The sequence below is a fragment of the Calonectris borealis genome, chromosome 4 (genome assembly GCF_964195595.1).
Source record: "Calonectris borealis chromosome 4, bCalBor7.hap1.2, whole genome shotgun sequence".
Lineage (NCBI taxonomy): Eukaryota > Metazoa > Chordata > Aves > Procellariiformes > Procellariidae > Calonectris > Calonectris borealis.
Genome location: NC_134315.1, coordinates 29,469,290 through 29,485,207, shown reverse-complemented (window position 1 = coordinate 29,485,207; position 15,918 = coordinate 29,469,290). Strand labels below are relative to the sequence as shown.

The following is a 15,918-nucleotide window of genomic DNA, read 5'->3' as shown; positions in this document are numbered from 1 at the left end:
GCCTTGTCCTACACACACAGAGGAAAAGAATCATCTTTCAAGTTCCTGGAATAACTTAAAATTTAATCTTATGGATTTACTCTTCTCTTTTTAGAAAGCGGTTAAATTTTGGGGAATGGGTCTTTTGTGTGAATAGTTGACTATTCCATTATTAAAGAATCATTTGGGACCCTGAACGTTTCAAAAGGTTTGTGCCACTGAACTGTGGGGTTTGTGCACGCTAACAGACCACAAGCTGGAAGTCTGCAGCGGTCCCAGCACAGCCATGTTGTTCGATGTGGCTGCACAAAACAGGCAGTGCTGGGGAAAACCTCGGATTTTCTCATCCACATAACTGAAAGGCATATCTCACTGCAGGTATACCCCTTATTTAGTGAAATCCTAGACACCCCAAACTGGGTGCTAAAGCTTCCACTGAACGGGGGAGGGTGTCACCCCTCCCATTTCATATGCACCATTGCTCACAATTAACTGTAGATTTCAGGAACCAGACCTGGCTGGAGAAGCGTTTTAGGGCATGATTAAGAAAACACGGTCCTTTCCTTTGCAGGTGGTCACTTCCACTCCAGTAGAAGAGATTTTTGACAGTTCATCACAGTAATACCATCATATTTCAGACTTGCAGTTGTTTTGGTGGTTTTTTTTTTGACTCCATGCTCACGAGAAACAATAAGGTAAGCAGCAACTTACCAAAAAAATTATGTTAAAAATTCAACTGACTCTAGTACTTCTTTCCTTTGTTATCTTCTGCTATTCTGCTGCATTCCTGGAATATGTTTTAAACAAATGGGAAGTGTTACCGCTTTATTTCTTGTCTTCAGAAATGTAAGCTCTGCGCAGGTTATATTATCTGGCTGGACTACAGATGTGTCAGGATGCCCTGTGGTGTCAGGTGTAAAATCTGGGCCAAAAGATGAAGCACACAGATCAGAACTGAGCTTATCAGCTCTTGAGAAAAGCTGGAAAGTGAGGATAAGCCACCTGCAGTGGCTAGAAAGACAAACAATTGAAGGAGTCAAGAGAGTTGCCCTTGTGGGAAACTGAGAGTTTAACATTAGATAAAAGAATCACATCTTTTCTATGAAGGATGTTCATAGCTAGTTTGTTCAAACCTTGAAATTAGGGAAGTATTATCCTGTCAGGCTAAAAAGAAAATTTGGAATACAGCTTGTATCAACCCTGAGATTGGTCTCAGGTTAGTTTAACTTTTGAAAAATTAAGATACATCCACTTTCTGGATCATATGAAACAACATTTAAGTTATTGCTTTATCCTTTTTGCCTACTTGTTAATTTTGTTGAAGAACCGTTTATTCATGTAGTCAAACGAAAAATAACCCAACAAAACATCCAATAACAGTGACCCAGTCGTTTAACCTCAAGCTGCCTATTTCTACATTCATTCCGTGTTTCACTCTTTAATACAATTACTCCTGTTTGGAATAGACAGTGATTAAATGATCTGACCTTTATGTATTATCACTTGATTGTTTTTTTCCATATTTGCTGGAAAAAAATAAAATCAGTTGCTGAACATACTTATTAATATTCAAGTGCTTTTGCATGTCCTTCATGCTCTTCAAGAGAGTTGCTATATAACAGAAAAGCACTTCTCCTTTCTTCTTCTGCACTACAGCTAAGCAAATTTTCATTAATAATTATTGAGTTTTATGTCTTTTTTAAAAACCAGTTTAATCTGTATGAACATCTTCAGGCAAATATATTTAGACCAAGGACCATTTATTATCATTGTGACTATCCTGATCACTTCTGTTGCCTCATCGGCTGAGCTGAAAGAGTTTGACTTTTTAGTTCTCCAGGAACCAGACTTAAGATTACAAAAAACAAGACTTGGCTGCTGTGATGCAAAGGGGTATGAGATGGGGTTCATAATGCCGATTTGGTTCCCTACTGTAGAGTTTGTTTCCTACATTGAGATTCACAACAGCCACCATGCTAAATTCTCAGATACTTAATCCAGACAGGGAGAAAGAACAAGATGACGTGGCTATGCCTATAAACACAACTTAAGCCTCTCTCAGCCTGCAAAAAGTGCCTTAAGATAACCTGCACCCATACATGAAAGTCTCTCTACCGTTCCTAAAATTGGGGTCCAACGCATGAGCACTGGTCTGCCAGGATTAATGGGCAAACTTTCAGTGCCTTGGTTCTAAGCCTTACCCAGCCTGAGTGTTTAAACCCACGGGTTTAGCTTCTCTTGACTAAACACCTACCAGTGTAGGATGCCACAGCCACCTGGGCTGGCGTCAGGCCTAAAGTAAGGGGAATCCCTTCTGTTCTTCTAGGCCTTGGAGGCATCTATATCCTTGCCTTGGATTTATAGGCAAATTTGAAAACTTTTGTGTGTATATATATACATATTCTGTCAAGTTCATCTTGTGCGATCATCCCAGAACTCTTGAAATTAGGCACAGCTGACTATCGATGAATGTTTATTAATGTTATGGGGAGTTTTGTCTCCTAAATGTGTTAACCAATTATTATTTTATAAAATAGAATAATTCAGCTATCAAGTCAGACCAGGTTGCTCATGGCTTGATCCTGTCAGGTCTTGCAGACCACCAAGGATGGAGAGTGTACAACCTCCCTGGGCATCCTGCTTCTCTCCTGGACTGCCCTCAAATGGTAAAAAACCCTCTTCCTTACATCCAGTCTGAACCTCTTTTGTTTCTCTTCATGTCTGTCATCTCTTGTCCTCCCACAATGTTCCTCTGTGAAGAGCCTAGCACCGTTTTCTCCCTAACCTTTTCACAAGTCCTAGGAAGCTGCCTCTAAAGCCATCTCTTTCCAGGCTGAACAAGATCTGGTCCCAGAGCCTCTCCTCACAGAGCAAGTGCTCCAGCCATGATCAGCTTGGTGGCTCTCCATTGAACTTGCTTCTGTTCAACATCTTTCTTGCGCTGGCTGGGGGGAGAGCCCAAAACCAGACACCATACCTAGATGTGGTCTAGTGAGTCCTAAGTAGAGATAATCAGTTCCCTCAACCTCCTGGCTGTGCTCCTGTTCACGCAGCTCTGGACGCAGATGTCCTTCTTTACTGCTGTTTATCCAACTGAACAAAACTCTAATCCTCTTGTTTCAACCTGTAGTGGTATTTGCTCAGACAAAGATTGCTTATTCATTTGGCTTGGTTCTGATGTTCAGACTGTTTGGAACATATTCTGTTGATTTCTGTAATTTTTTGAAGGAAATTGAGCAGTTAGACTGGTGATAAACAGCAAACACAGCAAACCTGTGCAGATCCCAAAATAAGTAAAATACATCAACGCTGTTATGTGGGAAATGACTCTATGAAAGTTCAAACAGAAAAAGCATGAAGTATCCCAGAAAGACATACTCTGAAGATCAAGAAGATTCTTTCTAGAGATCATGTGGGGGGGAGAACACAAGTTTGTTCTTCATTTTTCCACACTTGCAGAACTGTTCACTACCCAAACTGAACAAAGTTAAGATGCTCTGAACTAACTAATATAGTCGAGCCTTCAGACAGAGGACTGCTTATAAGCCTCTAAAGTAATATATCTGTAAAATTCTAGTACATCAGAAAATGCATTTCTCTTGGATTCAATTTCTAATGTAAGCTAGTGTTTCAGCAGTAGGCCTAGGAGCAGCCCTAAAGCAAGAAAAAAAGAGAAATACTATATTGCTTCAAGGGAAAGCTAAATAAGTGTAGCAGAAAAGGATGTCTGCCAACATGGGCAGTGGAGCTTTAAGTACTGTGGGAGACACTTCATTCTCCAAACCAATGACAATCTGCAGTCATGACAGAGTGAGGGATCAAACATGACATGCAGGTCTACTCTGTGCCGCAAACATGTGACTTCATCATTCAGCATAAGCCATGGCGTCAAAGATGCACCAGAAGATAATGGTTGTCTCTATGTCCAATTTCTTACGTATAATCATACGGGCTAGAAGGATTGAGACAGAATATGAGAGGGTAGTATCACGTGAAATGGATGAAAAAAAAATTCTACGCAGCTGGCTTATTTAATTATCAGTTTTCCCAAAAGGACACAAAAAGTGAGTGGTTTAAGCTAAACTGAGTTCTTTCTGGGGCAAAAAGACGTTATCCAACAGGTTGGGATGTCAACAGCATAAAAGACGGACTACTTAAGGAGAAATCTTGAGAACCAGGTAGTGACTTTTGAGCAGCAGGCAACAGATGAGATCCTGCTTCTTTGCAAGCTTTGCAGCTTATTTGGGAGATGAGATAAATATAAGAGCCTTGAGTAAAAGTGACTTTGAGAGAACAGAAGCTGAAGAATTATACTTCTGTCAAAGAACAATGAAATATTCGTTCCATGTTTTCTTAACCCTCTTTTTGCTGGGACACAAAACCTTCAATCTGCTATCATACAAACAAAGTCTTTGTCATCAGTGTAAAATCAGTATGGTAGATCAGGAACAGTGTTCCCAATATAAAATAATGGGCTTTTTTTTTTTTTTGGTGTCTCTTAACTGCTCTATAAAAGGTTATCACGTGCACTGGTTTTCAAAACTTTAGAACGTTTACAGCTATCTCTTCCCTATTATAAAGGTTTGATCACCTGCTCAGTAGGAAATACATTTTAGAGAAAATTATGTCATGTACTGCATGTGAATTTTTTTTACAGAGTCGAGCTACTTCTTGACTGTTTCCTAGTAGATACAGTAATATGCTATTTGTTGGCTTGTCCTGAAGCTTGAAGGTAGTTACCATGAATCATGCTATCCATGTTTATTCTTGATGTACAAGCAGCACCTTCTGTTAACCATGTAAAGGTATCACAGTAAACCAGACAATTCATGCCACAGCAGCTTAACAGATTTAGTGAGAGCATGGTTCCTAATGAACTTTTTTATATTCATGTAAATGTCTGATATACTTCTAAAGGAACTCTGTCATGGATGAAAGTTAGCTGAACAGTCATTAACTGAGACAAAGCAAAGGGTCACCTTGTATCTTTGGAAGGGAATGCTTGCAGTTACTGTAGCAAGGATGTGAAAATCTGATGGAAACAGATTAAAACTTATCTCATGGTATATTAGGGAGAAAGTACTGTTAGAAACGGGCAATGGTCATTAGGACTTTACATTCTACTTCTGCTTGTTCAATGTATGACAAGCTCTCCAATGTATTGCCTGCAACAAACAATACATGACAACATATCTGATGCCAAATCGGAGAGTCATGAGAATGAGTGCTTCAATTAATCCTTCTGTAAAAGTTGCTATGGTAGCTCACTACAGTATTATTGAACTACCAAGCAGCTAAAACAAAGCAGTTTAAAGAGCTGAACAGATGAGGACCGAGTACTCGGGGGAAATAACAGAAAGGTTGACTTCAAGGCTGTGCAAGTCTCAATTCATTAACTGAGTAAAGTATTTCACAACAGTTTAGTATATTTGAAGAAGCCACTACAACTAGACAAGCTGCTTGAGCAGACAGTTATTACTCATGGTGTTCTCAGAATTGACAATAGTTCTGTTGTTTATATTTCAACTTTTTACCTGAGGACGGGATTTACTCGGACATACAGATCAGCCTGTTGACTTGGCAGACAGCCTACAGCCATGAGAAATTCTCAGCTAATGCACCAAAGGGGTACACCTCCTTCACAGCCTACATATGTATGGGGTTTTTTGGTTTGTTTGTTTGTTTGTTTGTTTTTGTGGTTTGGTTTTTTTTTTTTTTAATCTTTACTTTTATTTAAGCACTGAGACTGGAATAGAAAATTTAACCCTGCCTGTGGGTACCAGGATTTGGAATAGCTGCTTCTGTCATTCTGGAAATAAGGTTTCACATGCCTGAGGAGAGCCAAAGGATGAGACAACTCCCTCCGTTACTGCTAGGGTGAGACTGACTGAACAGAGCTCTGCTGGAGTCCAGCCGGACTCTCCAGCTCTGCTGGAGTCCAGCCGGACTCTCTTGCCAGGACGAGCTTACACCATAAGGCTGTTGCTCTCTGCTCATGTTGCCGGTTTCCTTCAGCAACAGAACTAGCCTATGAACAACAGATGCTATAAACTAGCATCTTCTGGTAAACTTTTCTGGCTCTGAAGCTACAGAATGGTAGCTCTTACTAAACAAAGAAAGAAATAATCTACAAGACAGCAGTTTAAAAGGAAAGGAGAGAAGGTGAATGATTCACAGGTTGCTGCAACATTAAGAATTTCAAGGCTGTGATTCTCAGAAAAAGTACTAGAATAAAGCATTATTTTACTACGTAGAAAATTTTTCTTAAGATGAGATATCAGTCCCCTCATTTCTGCAATGATGGATGAAATTATTGACCATTGTCTAAAAGACTATATAACGGTCTCTAGCAACAGAATAAAGACCTTGCAACAAAGAAGACTCTAGACATGGGTATGTACAGGTAAGCACTTGTGATATGGGAAAGCCCCTTTCAGACTGGTTTAGAATGGAGAGTGTTTTTTCCATATTTTGCCCTAAGGAATGGGCTATTTGCTATACCTGGGAATGGCTGCTCCCTTCCACTGTGAGAGATGTGGCATTTTATGAAATGAAAACATCTTACTTTTTTTGACCAGTCTTAGTCGAGCTGCCCCCCACACACATGGAGATTAGTTAAGGAATCCATCTACCATGTAACTTTCCTTGATTAAAACCCAGAAAATTCAAATTACAGTTTCCCAGGGGCTCTGCGAGCGTTGGACTGGAGGAGAAAGTTGCATATTGGATCCATCAAAGCTAAGCAGAAATGCTGTGAGCTGGTACAATGCAATTAATGCCCCGTGACATTGCCCCTGGAAACTGTCACATCCCCTCCCCTCCAAACTAACAGTATTTCAGGTGTTGAGACTTTACAAAGTAAGTTCTGGACCTTTCAGAGCAGCTACTTTGGTGATGGTGTTTGCTGTGTTTGGCTTTCCCAGGCTGTACTGCTTTGTAGAAGCAGCAAGCCCATTACAAGGTGGTAGAAGCAGTTTGGAGTTGGAGTAGATTTGTTTTTCGACTATTTTGATAAGGTCTATGTTCTGTTTTATCTGCCTCATCTGCACAGACCCTATCGTGTTCCTCCCTGAAAGTACAATACAGCAACAGCAACTCCAGGAGCTGAAACTTCCAAAATGTTGTCTTTGTGTGGAATTAGCACTCGGCAGAGCCTGGTACGCTACATGCAATGTGACAAATCTTCTTTCCTCCCCATTCTGCCAAGCATATTCATAAGCAAATACAACAGTTACACACAAACAGGAACTGTGTATATATAACAAACAACAGAAAAAACTAAATCCGAGAATGAAAACCATCTCTGAAGAAATTCTTTTAATGACAACTATTAACTAATATACCAAGGAAAAAATCCCCACTCTTGGGTAAATTACTTTGGATGGGCAAATATCACCTTTTTTGAGTGAAATAAACTGCTGATTAGGATGGAAATGTAAGGTTTCTAACTTCTTTTAACTAAATAGGTGTTCCCCTATAGAAAGAAAGCATCTTAGATTTTCATATGAGACCATACATAAGAAAAGGGAGTGAGAGCAAAATGGCCACGGTGCATACTAATCCAACATGATTTTGTAAAACGTTCAAACTTGTAACCCATTTTTCTTTTTCTTCTGGGAAAAGGCTGCCAAATGAGACAAGCACTATACAGACACATTTTTGCTCTTTATGCCCGCATGTCTATTAGCATTCCTTCCAGCAGCAGAACTGAAATCAAATGCAGTATGTTTCACACCTGTAGCTAGGAGACTTTTCTGATTGTGATAGCTGGATAGGCAACGTCCTTATGTACTTGATCTGCAATGTTGTTTTTTTTTCCCTTCTACAAGAGAGCGTTTTCTAGAAGCTCCTTTTTTTTTTTCCCCTCTTTTTGCACCTTTTACTCAACACCACTAGCTTTCATTGTGAAGCGTCTAACTCTTTGAATCATTTAACATGAAAAAATGCACACTGCCCATCTGCTGCTACAGCTCAAGAAACTCCCAACATTTCTGACGACAGCTGTTGATCATGTAAAGGGCAAACCAGTGCAAGCAGAACCTGGAACCTCAAACCTGATCGTGGCAGGGAGGACTTCTGGAGTTCCAATTCAGGCACGCAAACATTATCTCAACAACACAAATAACTTTTCCTAGCAACGGCGACAGCTTGGCTATTTTGCAGGAGTATTTGCTCTCGCTCAGGAGGTCACCCCCTCTGCAGCCGGGCACCCCGCAGCTCACAGCCCGTCCCCGCGGGGCTGGTACTGCCGCCGGGGAGGCGCGGGCCCCGCCGGGGCGCGGGCTGCCTCCGCACCCGCGGGGCGGCGCGGAGCTCCGCGGCGCGGCCGGCAGGCGGCGCTGTGGCGCGGGGGGCTCCACCGCGGCGGCGGGGCGCGGCGGGGAGGCGGCGGCAGCGACCCCCGGCCCGGCGCGGCCCGCGGGTCACTCACCATATTGACTTCCGAGACCACGTCGATGCTGGCGATCTCTATCCGCATGCCCACATCCACGGGCGGACCTGCGGGGGGAGCGGGAGGCGGCGTTAGTCGGCAGGGGACGCCCGGGGGGCAGGGGCGCGGGTCGGGGGAGTGCGGGCGCCTCACCTCCGAAGTCGGGCCGGAGGCGGATGTCGTAGCCCTGCAGCAGCCCGTCCACCGTCTCCTTCACGTAGGACATGTTGCTGGGCCCGTCGGCGCTGCGGGAAGGAGCACAGGCGGGTTAGGGAGGCGGCCGGGCGGCCCCACGCCCGCACCCCTCCGCGGCCCGGCGGCGCTCACCTGCGCGCCGCGCACGCCACGGCCAGCACCAGCGGCAGCGACAGGGCCCGCGGGCCGTCCCGCCTCGCCGCCGCCGCCCCCCCCATCCCGGCCCCGGCCGCGCCGCCGCCTCGCGGGCGAAGAGCGGCGGACTGCAACTTGGTGCGGAGCGGAGCAACAATTCCCGACAGCGCGACGCATGCGCGGAGCGGGGCGCCGCGGCCCCCGGGGAGCACCTCTGCCCGCCACGGCCCGCGTGCGGCGCCCCCGCCCCGACCTGCCGCGGACCGGACCCGACCGGAGCGGCCCGGCCCCGCCCCGCCGCGGAGGGGCTGAGGGAGGTGGCGCGGCAACAGGTGCCGGCGGCGGGGCGGCCCTGCCGCAGCGGGCGGCGAAGCCAAGCGGCTGCCTGGGCGGATGGGAGGCGAGAGCCCCCGGGCTGCCGTGAGGGGCTGCCGCGGGCGGGCGCAGCCGCCCCCGCTGGGGCGCGAACTTCTCCTCAAGGGAAAGTGAATAATTGTTGAGGGCACTTCTCTGTGAAAATTCGCACTGGCAGGCTCTGATGGTAGTGGTAACATAAGAGGGCATTGGCAGATTTGAAAGAAATTGCACGTTTTGGTGCAAATAGTACTTTGTGCAGCTGTGAAGGCTTAACTGCACCCATCCATCGCGCTGCTCCTGGGGCAGGTTTGTCGCTGGAGCTGTCCCACAGGAGTACCTGCTGGGGCGTATGCAGGAGATCGCAACAGAGTTTTAGTTGCTATTTTTTCAACCAAAGTAATTGATCTTGCGTTTAGAAGGGGATTTTTTTTAAGGACTTTTTGAATTGATGCTGTAATGTAGCCTGATGTCTTAAGAGCATATTACACACGGACTAGTCGGAGTCCTGTGAACAGTTTCTGACTTTGCCGGTGCCGCTCTGTTTCCCTGCACAGTGGCTCAGCAGAGATAACATTTATCCTTTTCAAATTCAGCCCACCTCATCTGTGTGCTATACAATCCTGTGCGCTGACCTTGGGATACGTATTTGCTGTTTTTGAGGCTCCTGCAGTGTCGTGCAGACTTATTTCTGAGAGAAGCCAGATTTTTGGTGATGCTTTCGTGGTTGAAATATGCCACGATACTTGAAAAATGCAGGCATTTTGAAATGGATAGTTTATGACTGAAATTCTAGTGATAATTTTGAACATTTTAACAATGTATATTTCTGTGTATATTCAGATTACTGCCGGAGTCTTTCACCCTCACTGCTACTTCCTGTAACGGTGACAGTACAATTTATGAAAATAGTTATTTTATTGATGGTTTGTAACAGTATAATAAATATTTTCAATTGGCTTTGAGGACTTTTATACCAAACATATCTTTCTTTTCCTCCTATTTTAGTCCTTAGTTGATGAAAAATGTGATCTCCCAGCTCAACTCGATAATACTTTAGCATTGCTGTTTGGAAAGAGCTTTTAAAATTTACTAATCATGATGAGTACATTTTAGTAGTGTGCAATTATAATTGGTGCGGCTTGGGTGTAGCACTTTTAAAAAAAAATTCCTACCCATAGAAGTCTTCCAAAAGGTATTTTTTAATTCAGAGTTTTATCAGACATAGCCATAATAAAGTTACCTGGTTCCTCTGAAGCACTGAATTAGGATTTTCCATGGGACGGTAGAGTCCTGTTTTACTTCTTGATGGTGTGCAGGATTATACCCTGTAGATAATTTTAGCTTTGTCATAAGCCATGTGAAAGTCAGGTATGCTTGTATGAAAGTGAGGCCACTGCTCCCTATGGCTTGCCAAAATCTGTCTTAAAGGGGAGTGCAGGGGTTTATTCTATATGAATTCTTCATTCTCTGTACATTTCAGGGCAGCTTTAGTTCAGACTAGCTGTAGCCCGGTCCCTGGAATGAATGTCCATTAGTGGTTGAAATGTTATAGGTGTATTTCTGGAGCTTATCATCTGGTTGGAAAAGGCATGAGCAAAGTCTGCTCTGCAGGTCTCTTGCCATTAGGAATGCCTCAGCCCAACAAGCGTACTTCCAGGGAGGGTGAGGATGTTCTCCTCGGCAAGCTGGTTCCCCTGAGAGCTCTGCCAGCTGAGCTGCTGCAGACCGGCATCGAGTTTCCTCCACTGAGCCCCCCAAAAATAAGACTACTAAGCCGTTGACTGTTTCCCAAAGGTGGCATGCTATGGAAATTCAACTCCATTTTGTTCAGCTTGATCATGGGGGACATATGGGCTCTAAACTGGGGTCTTGAAACAACTGCAAATATCCCGCTGGGTGGAGACAACACTGAAAAGATCCCTCAGTCGTTGAGGCTTGGGAGCAAAGAGGTTTATATAGTACTTTTAATAACCACACAAAGGAGGAGCTGCATAGCATTACACTGCCACAGCAGGGGTGGTGAGAAGGATCCTTTTTGCCCCATGGGGTGGATGGTGGGAACATGTCTTGGACTGTCTTCCATTGCTTCCAGGACTGAAAAAGATAAATTATTAACAGCAGGACTTCCACTTTCCCACATGTTACCAACTGAAATGCTCAATAGTTTTATCTGAAGTTTAAGAACGTGAAGTTCTGCTTTCTTTGCAGAAGATCTGTTTCTAGGAAAATATAGCATGCTTTTCCAGGCCATGCAGGCGGAAGAATCTTCTTGTAATTTTGATAAAAATACTCCTTGCAACACAATTCTTGCTTTTGGCAGCTCTTTAACAACCCCTTTTACAAAGAACAGGTGATGTCCAAAATGAGTGACCATGGCAAAGAGGCTAACTTTCAAAGCCCAGATTTATCACTGTTGTTCACAAACATTTTCTAAAAGCTTTTACAGGTGACAAGACATCTGGTGGTCTGATTTACAAATGTGGTTCAAACTGCAGCTTCTTCTGCAGTCAATAAACTTGATTCAAAATACAGCGGTGTGTCTTTCCAACCACTCCAGTGGCATTTGCTAACTCACTGAGGCTGAGTGAAACCTGATGGGTCCCCAATGTGGCTTTTAGGCATCTTGGAATTTGCCGAGCGCCCCAGAATTTAGGCGCATAAGTGGATGTGCTGCTTTGCACTTTTGGAAATCAGGCTGCTTAGTGCCTAAAAACCTAGGAGGTTAATTTGGAGGTTTTTGCCACTAGTTTACAATATTTTTGAAGAAAACCAGTCTTCTGTGGTGGCTTCAATTTCTGCTTTTATGGTCTTTTCTTATGGTTATTTTCTCATATTTGTTGTTCAATAATCTTTTTTCTTTAAACCATTGCTAATGATAATGACAAATTCCTTTCGCACTCATTTCTACACTGGGCTTAGTATTTACAGGGTCTATTAGATAGACATACATCTTGTAAATAAGATTTTTAAAAAATATTTCTGGGCTGTGTTAGTGAAGGCAGACCTTTTAAGTGGGGAATAGTTTAATCTTGATTAAGCATATAAAACCACTAGTAAACTAAGACAATTGAAATCCATTAGTTCTAACATAGTAGCCATGACTTTTTTTTTCATATTCTGAGGCATGTCGAGTGCTTACTAGAAGCAAGACAAATAATACAATCGTGAAGCATGATTCATAAAATCATCCTGGGCCAGTTGCATGTTCATTTTCACCTTCATTATGCATAAACTTTCAGGAGGGAACGTTTTTTCTTACACAAAGAAATGTTTCCAGTTTATTAAAGATCTTTTTTGCAATGCTCATTTTCATTTGGAATCAGAAAATGCACACAGTACAAAGATAATGTCCTCCTGAGACAACGTTGGCTAATTAAAAAGAGTGCAAGATCACTGCAAAAAAGGGAAATTATTCCTGTTTCCCACTGGATAAGATCTGTAGGAAGGAGGATCAAAACTTTCAATTAAACAAGGGGAAAAAAATTGCAGAAGTGGTGACTATGCAATTTCTCTCTAGTGATACTTCGTGCTGTCTTAAATGTAGAATGAGGGAAGGTGTGTCTTTGTGATTCTGCTCAAAACAGAGAAGGGGAGGTGTGTGCCTCACACTGTGCACTTTGTACGTGGAGGTGATGGCTGAAAATGCTAATATTTGTAATACTGACTGGTTTGAGTAATTGGAAACAGGGACTTGTAGACCCAAGATACTCGTAGTCTTAAGTGTCCAACTGGACTTGCAGTTTTCCAGTCAGTGGGGAGAACTGTTGTGGGAACAGGTACACCAGCCACAGGCCAGAAGCAGGACTGGTGTTAAGGGTGAAAGCAGCATCATTATTTAGCAAAATTGCTAATTACAATGTAACAGTGTGCACAGAAAACAGAATGGGATCTTTGGCTTATTCATTGTCAGACATCTGTGCCCTGCTGGTTGCTTGGCTGTGTGGCTTGTCAGACTGCATACACCCCAGGTAAAAGAAAAATGAGGATTAGGATGGATATACATTTTTTCTTACTTGGCACCCAGCAGGTGACATTTTGCAGTAACTAGACTGATAAGGTATATTCAAAATTTCAGATCAAATTTTCAGATTTGTAAAAATTAAGCTAAATGGGTTTGAAAACTATGAAATGAAACCTAGGAACTCTGAAATGGCTACATTTGCAAGTAAAAAACAAACCCTGTTAATATTTATACTTAGAGAAAAAAGGCAGGTAACGAAATAGGTCACATATTTCATCTGCTTAGTGATAATGCTATTGTCGTTTTATACCTACAGTAATTCCTTGAGTCAAATGCAGCTTGTGAGCAGTCTTCTTGGATGGGAGAAAATGGCAAGTTGGAGGTACTTTTAGTGCAGCGGGAAAGCTGCGCAAGTGATTGAGAAGAGCTGCGGAGTGACACGCTGAACTTGTGCTTTATCCTGGCATCTGTAGACGGTGTGATGCTGCCCCGCACTGAGGAGAGCACCTCACCCTCCCTGCAATTCCCCTTTCCTTCGGGTCTCTCAGTAAGCCTCCACACCCTCGCCCTTCCGTCAGGAAATAAAAAAGGTACAGCTCAAAACTCATGCCCTCTTTGTGCCCCATTTTTATCCCTCTTCTTATATGCTGTAAAAGTTAATTAAGATCATCTTAGTGCAGGTTCTACTTTCTTTTAAGAGCCTGTAAAACACTTAGGACAGTGCTTTTAAAGAACTAATAGTAAATATCAAAACTGTGAATTGAAGTTAGTCACCTTCAATAACCAAAGTGAGAAGAGAATATATAATAAAAGCTATAGGATTCTTTTTGTCCTATAATATCTACAGCCAGAAGAATTTTGTGAGTCTTTAATGATGTCAGACAAACATCTGTAACACTCATTTGAAATCCCTTTTTATATCTCCCAGCCTTGTGTCTACACCACTCATCCAACATCCTTTCTTAACATTACAGAACTTGCTTCCTCTCGAGGCGCGCGAGTCCAGCACTGCGTGCCTAATGACAGAAACCCCCCTGTCAGTACATTTGCTTTGCTCCGATCCTCGCTACCTGTGGGAAGCAACTCTGCTGACGTTCCGAGTCCTTCATCCCAGGTGTGGGAGACTCACAAGCTCCTTCTCCTTCTGATGCTAGCTCAAGAGAAGTAGTAGAGGCTGAAGATTAAGATCTTTGTGCCAGATGCTATAGAGATTATCAAAAAAGACAATCCCGGCTTCAGACAACAAACCATCCCGGGTAAGTTAGGAAAACATGCAGCAAGTATTGAGACAGACATGAAGAAGGTGAAGACAGCAGTTAGTCTGTATGCATTTGCGTAGTTTAATGGCCTCAGTGGGCATATTAACAACAAGTAGCCAGTAATCTTAAGTGTTGCTGAAAAAAGGAAGGCAGTTGTAGACAGCACTGCAGAGGCTGGTTTTAAGGAGATATTTAAAAAACAGAGGCATATGAAGTGTGATATTGTTATGATTCCTGTTAAAAGGTATTTCAGGTAGTTCCTTTTATACAGGTCCTAACAACTGATGTTTGTCAGTGCTGGTGAGGTGTCAGAAGCAGTACAGAAGGAATTAATACCTGATGTATTATGCTGTAGAAATTGAGCACACGTATACCCTTCTATTGCAAAAAGCTCCCTTGATTTTAACAGGCTGATGCATATCGTGGCAAGTTGCGTATATATTTGTAGGATCGAGACCTTTGCTTCTATACTTTTTAGGCCTGGTTCTGTCTTTATTTGTATGGGGGTTTTTTTTTGGTATAAGAAATGAAGCACTGTTACTGGAATGGCCCAGAAATTATTTTTCTGATGAATGGAGTTCATTTTCTCCAGGTTTGCCTTTTCATTGTTTTCTGAAGCAGCTCACTGCAAAACCCTATTTAAATTGTCAGGTTAAATAAGTCCTTTTAAAAGTAGTGAGTAAAGAAACACAAGTAGTATTCTCATACTTGGAAGTATTTTACCACACTGAGCCACTAGAATGCAATGTGTCTCTTTGTCCCATTTCAGTGATGTGATGTGCTTGCTACGTACATTTATGAATCTGTGAGTCACGTAAATAAGAGCTTAGCTTGTTTGCTTCTAGCAATAAAGAGACAGAATGGCTGAATTCAGTCACACAAGCAGCTTTTCTGGGGATATTTTCACGTAAGTGTGTTGATCAAAGCGTTCCTTCATCAGGAAGAAGAAAGAAAATTCTTAATCAAAATGAACTTTTCTTTGAGAAAAGATAGATTTCTGCATTATTTACTCTCAAGAAATTTAGAATTAAAAGATACTCCTCTCAAAGCCCTGAGCAACCTGATCTGTCTTTGAGGTTAGTGCAGCTCAGAGCAGGAGCTGAACTTGGCTCTGAAGTTCAGCAGGAGGTAGACTAGGTAACTTCCCCTCCTAATTTCAAGTATTTTGTGATCTTGTTACTCCAAAGGGTGGAGTAAATCGCTGTCTGCCTCTACTTATGGTTTGCAGTTCTTCCATGGAAACTGTAGTTCCAGTTCCTTTGTTATCTTCAGCAGCCCCTGCTCACTTGCTGTGCTACATTGCTGGGGAGATTGAAGGTCCTAACTAGTTTTTCCTCAAAGCCAGTTTTACATGAAAAGTTTTGGTTTTTTCACTTCAGTCTGATTTGGGATGAAAACTGGGGCTGAACACTGGCCTTTTCCACTGGCCGGTGCTTCCAGTTTTAAAATTAGATCTACCTGAAAATGGCCGTAGTGCATTGGAGACCCAGCCTCCAAATGACATACTCCTCAAACAGCCAACTTCAGTAAGAAAATAAACATTTTGGTTGAGATTGTATAATACTTGGGTTTTTAAGAGGTTGTGCTTGTATATGGTAAGA

At 42.8% G+C, this 15,918-nt stretch overlaps 1 protein-coding gene across 1 annotated transcript in view; it reads right to left on the bottom strand.

The window, feature by feature from the left end:
- The window catches only part of GABRB1 (gamma-aminobutyric acid type A receptor subunit beta1), a 137,520-nt gene extending 128,697 nt beyond the window's left edge, over positions 1 to 8,823 (bottom strand). The window contains exons 1-3 of the mRNA XM_075149012.1: positions 8,738 to 8,823; positions 8,564 to 8,655; positions 8,411 to 8,478 (exon numbers count right to left, since the gene is read on the bottom strand). Coding sequence (XP_075005113.1) covers positions 8,411 to 8,478; positions 8,564 to 8,655; positions 8,738 to 8,823 — 246 coding nt within the window. The remainder of the gene's footprint in view (positions 1 to 8,410; positions 8,479 to 8,563; positions 8,656 to 8,737) is intronic.
- Positions 8,824 to 15,918: the final 7,095 nt, after the last annotated feature.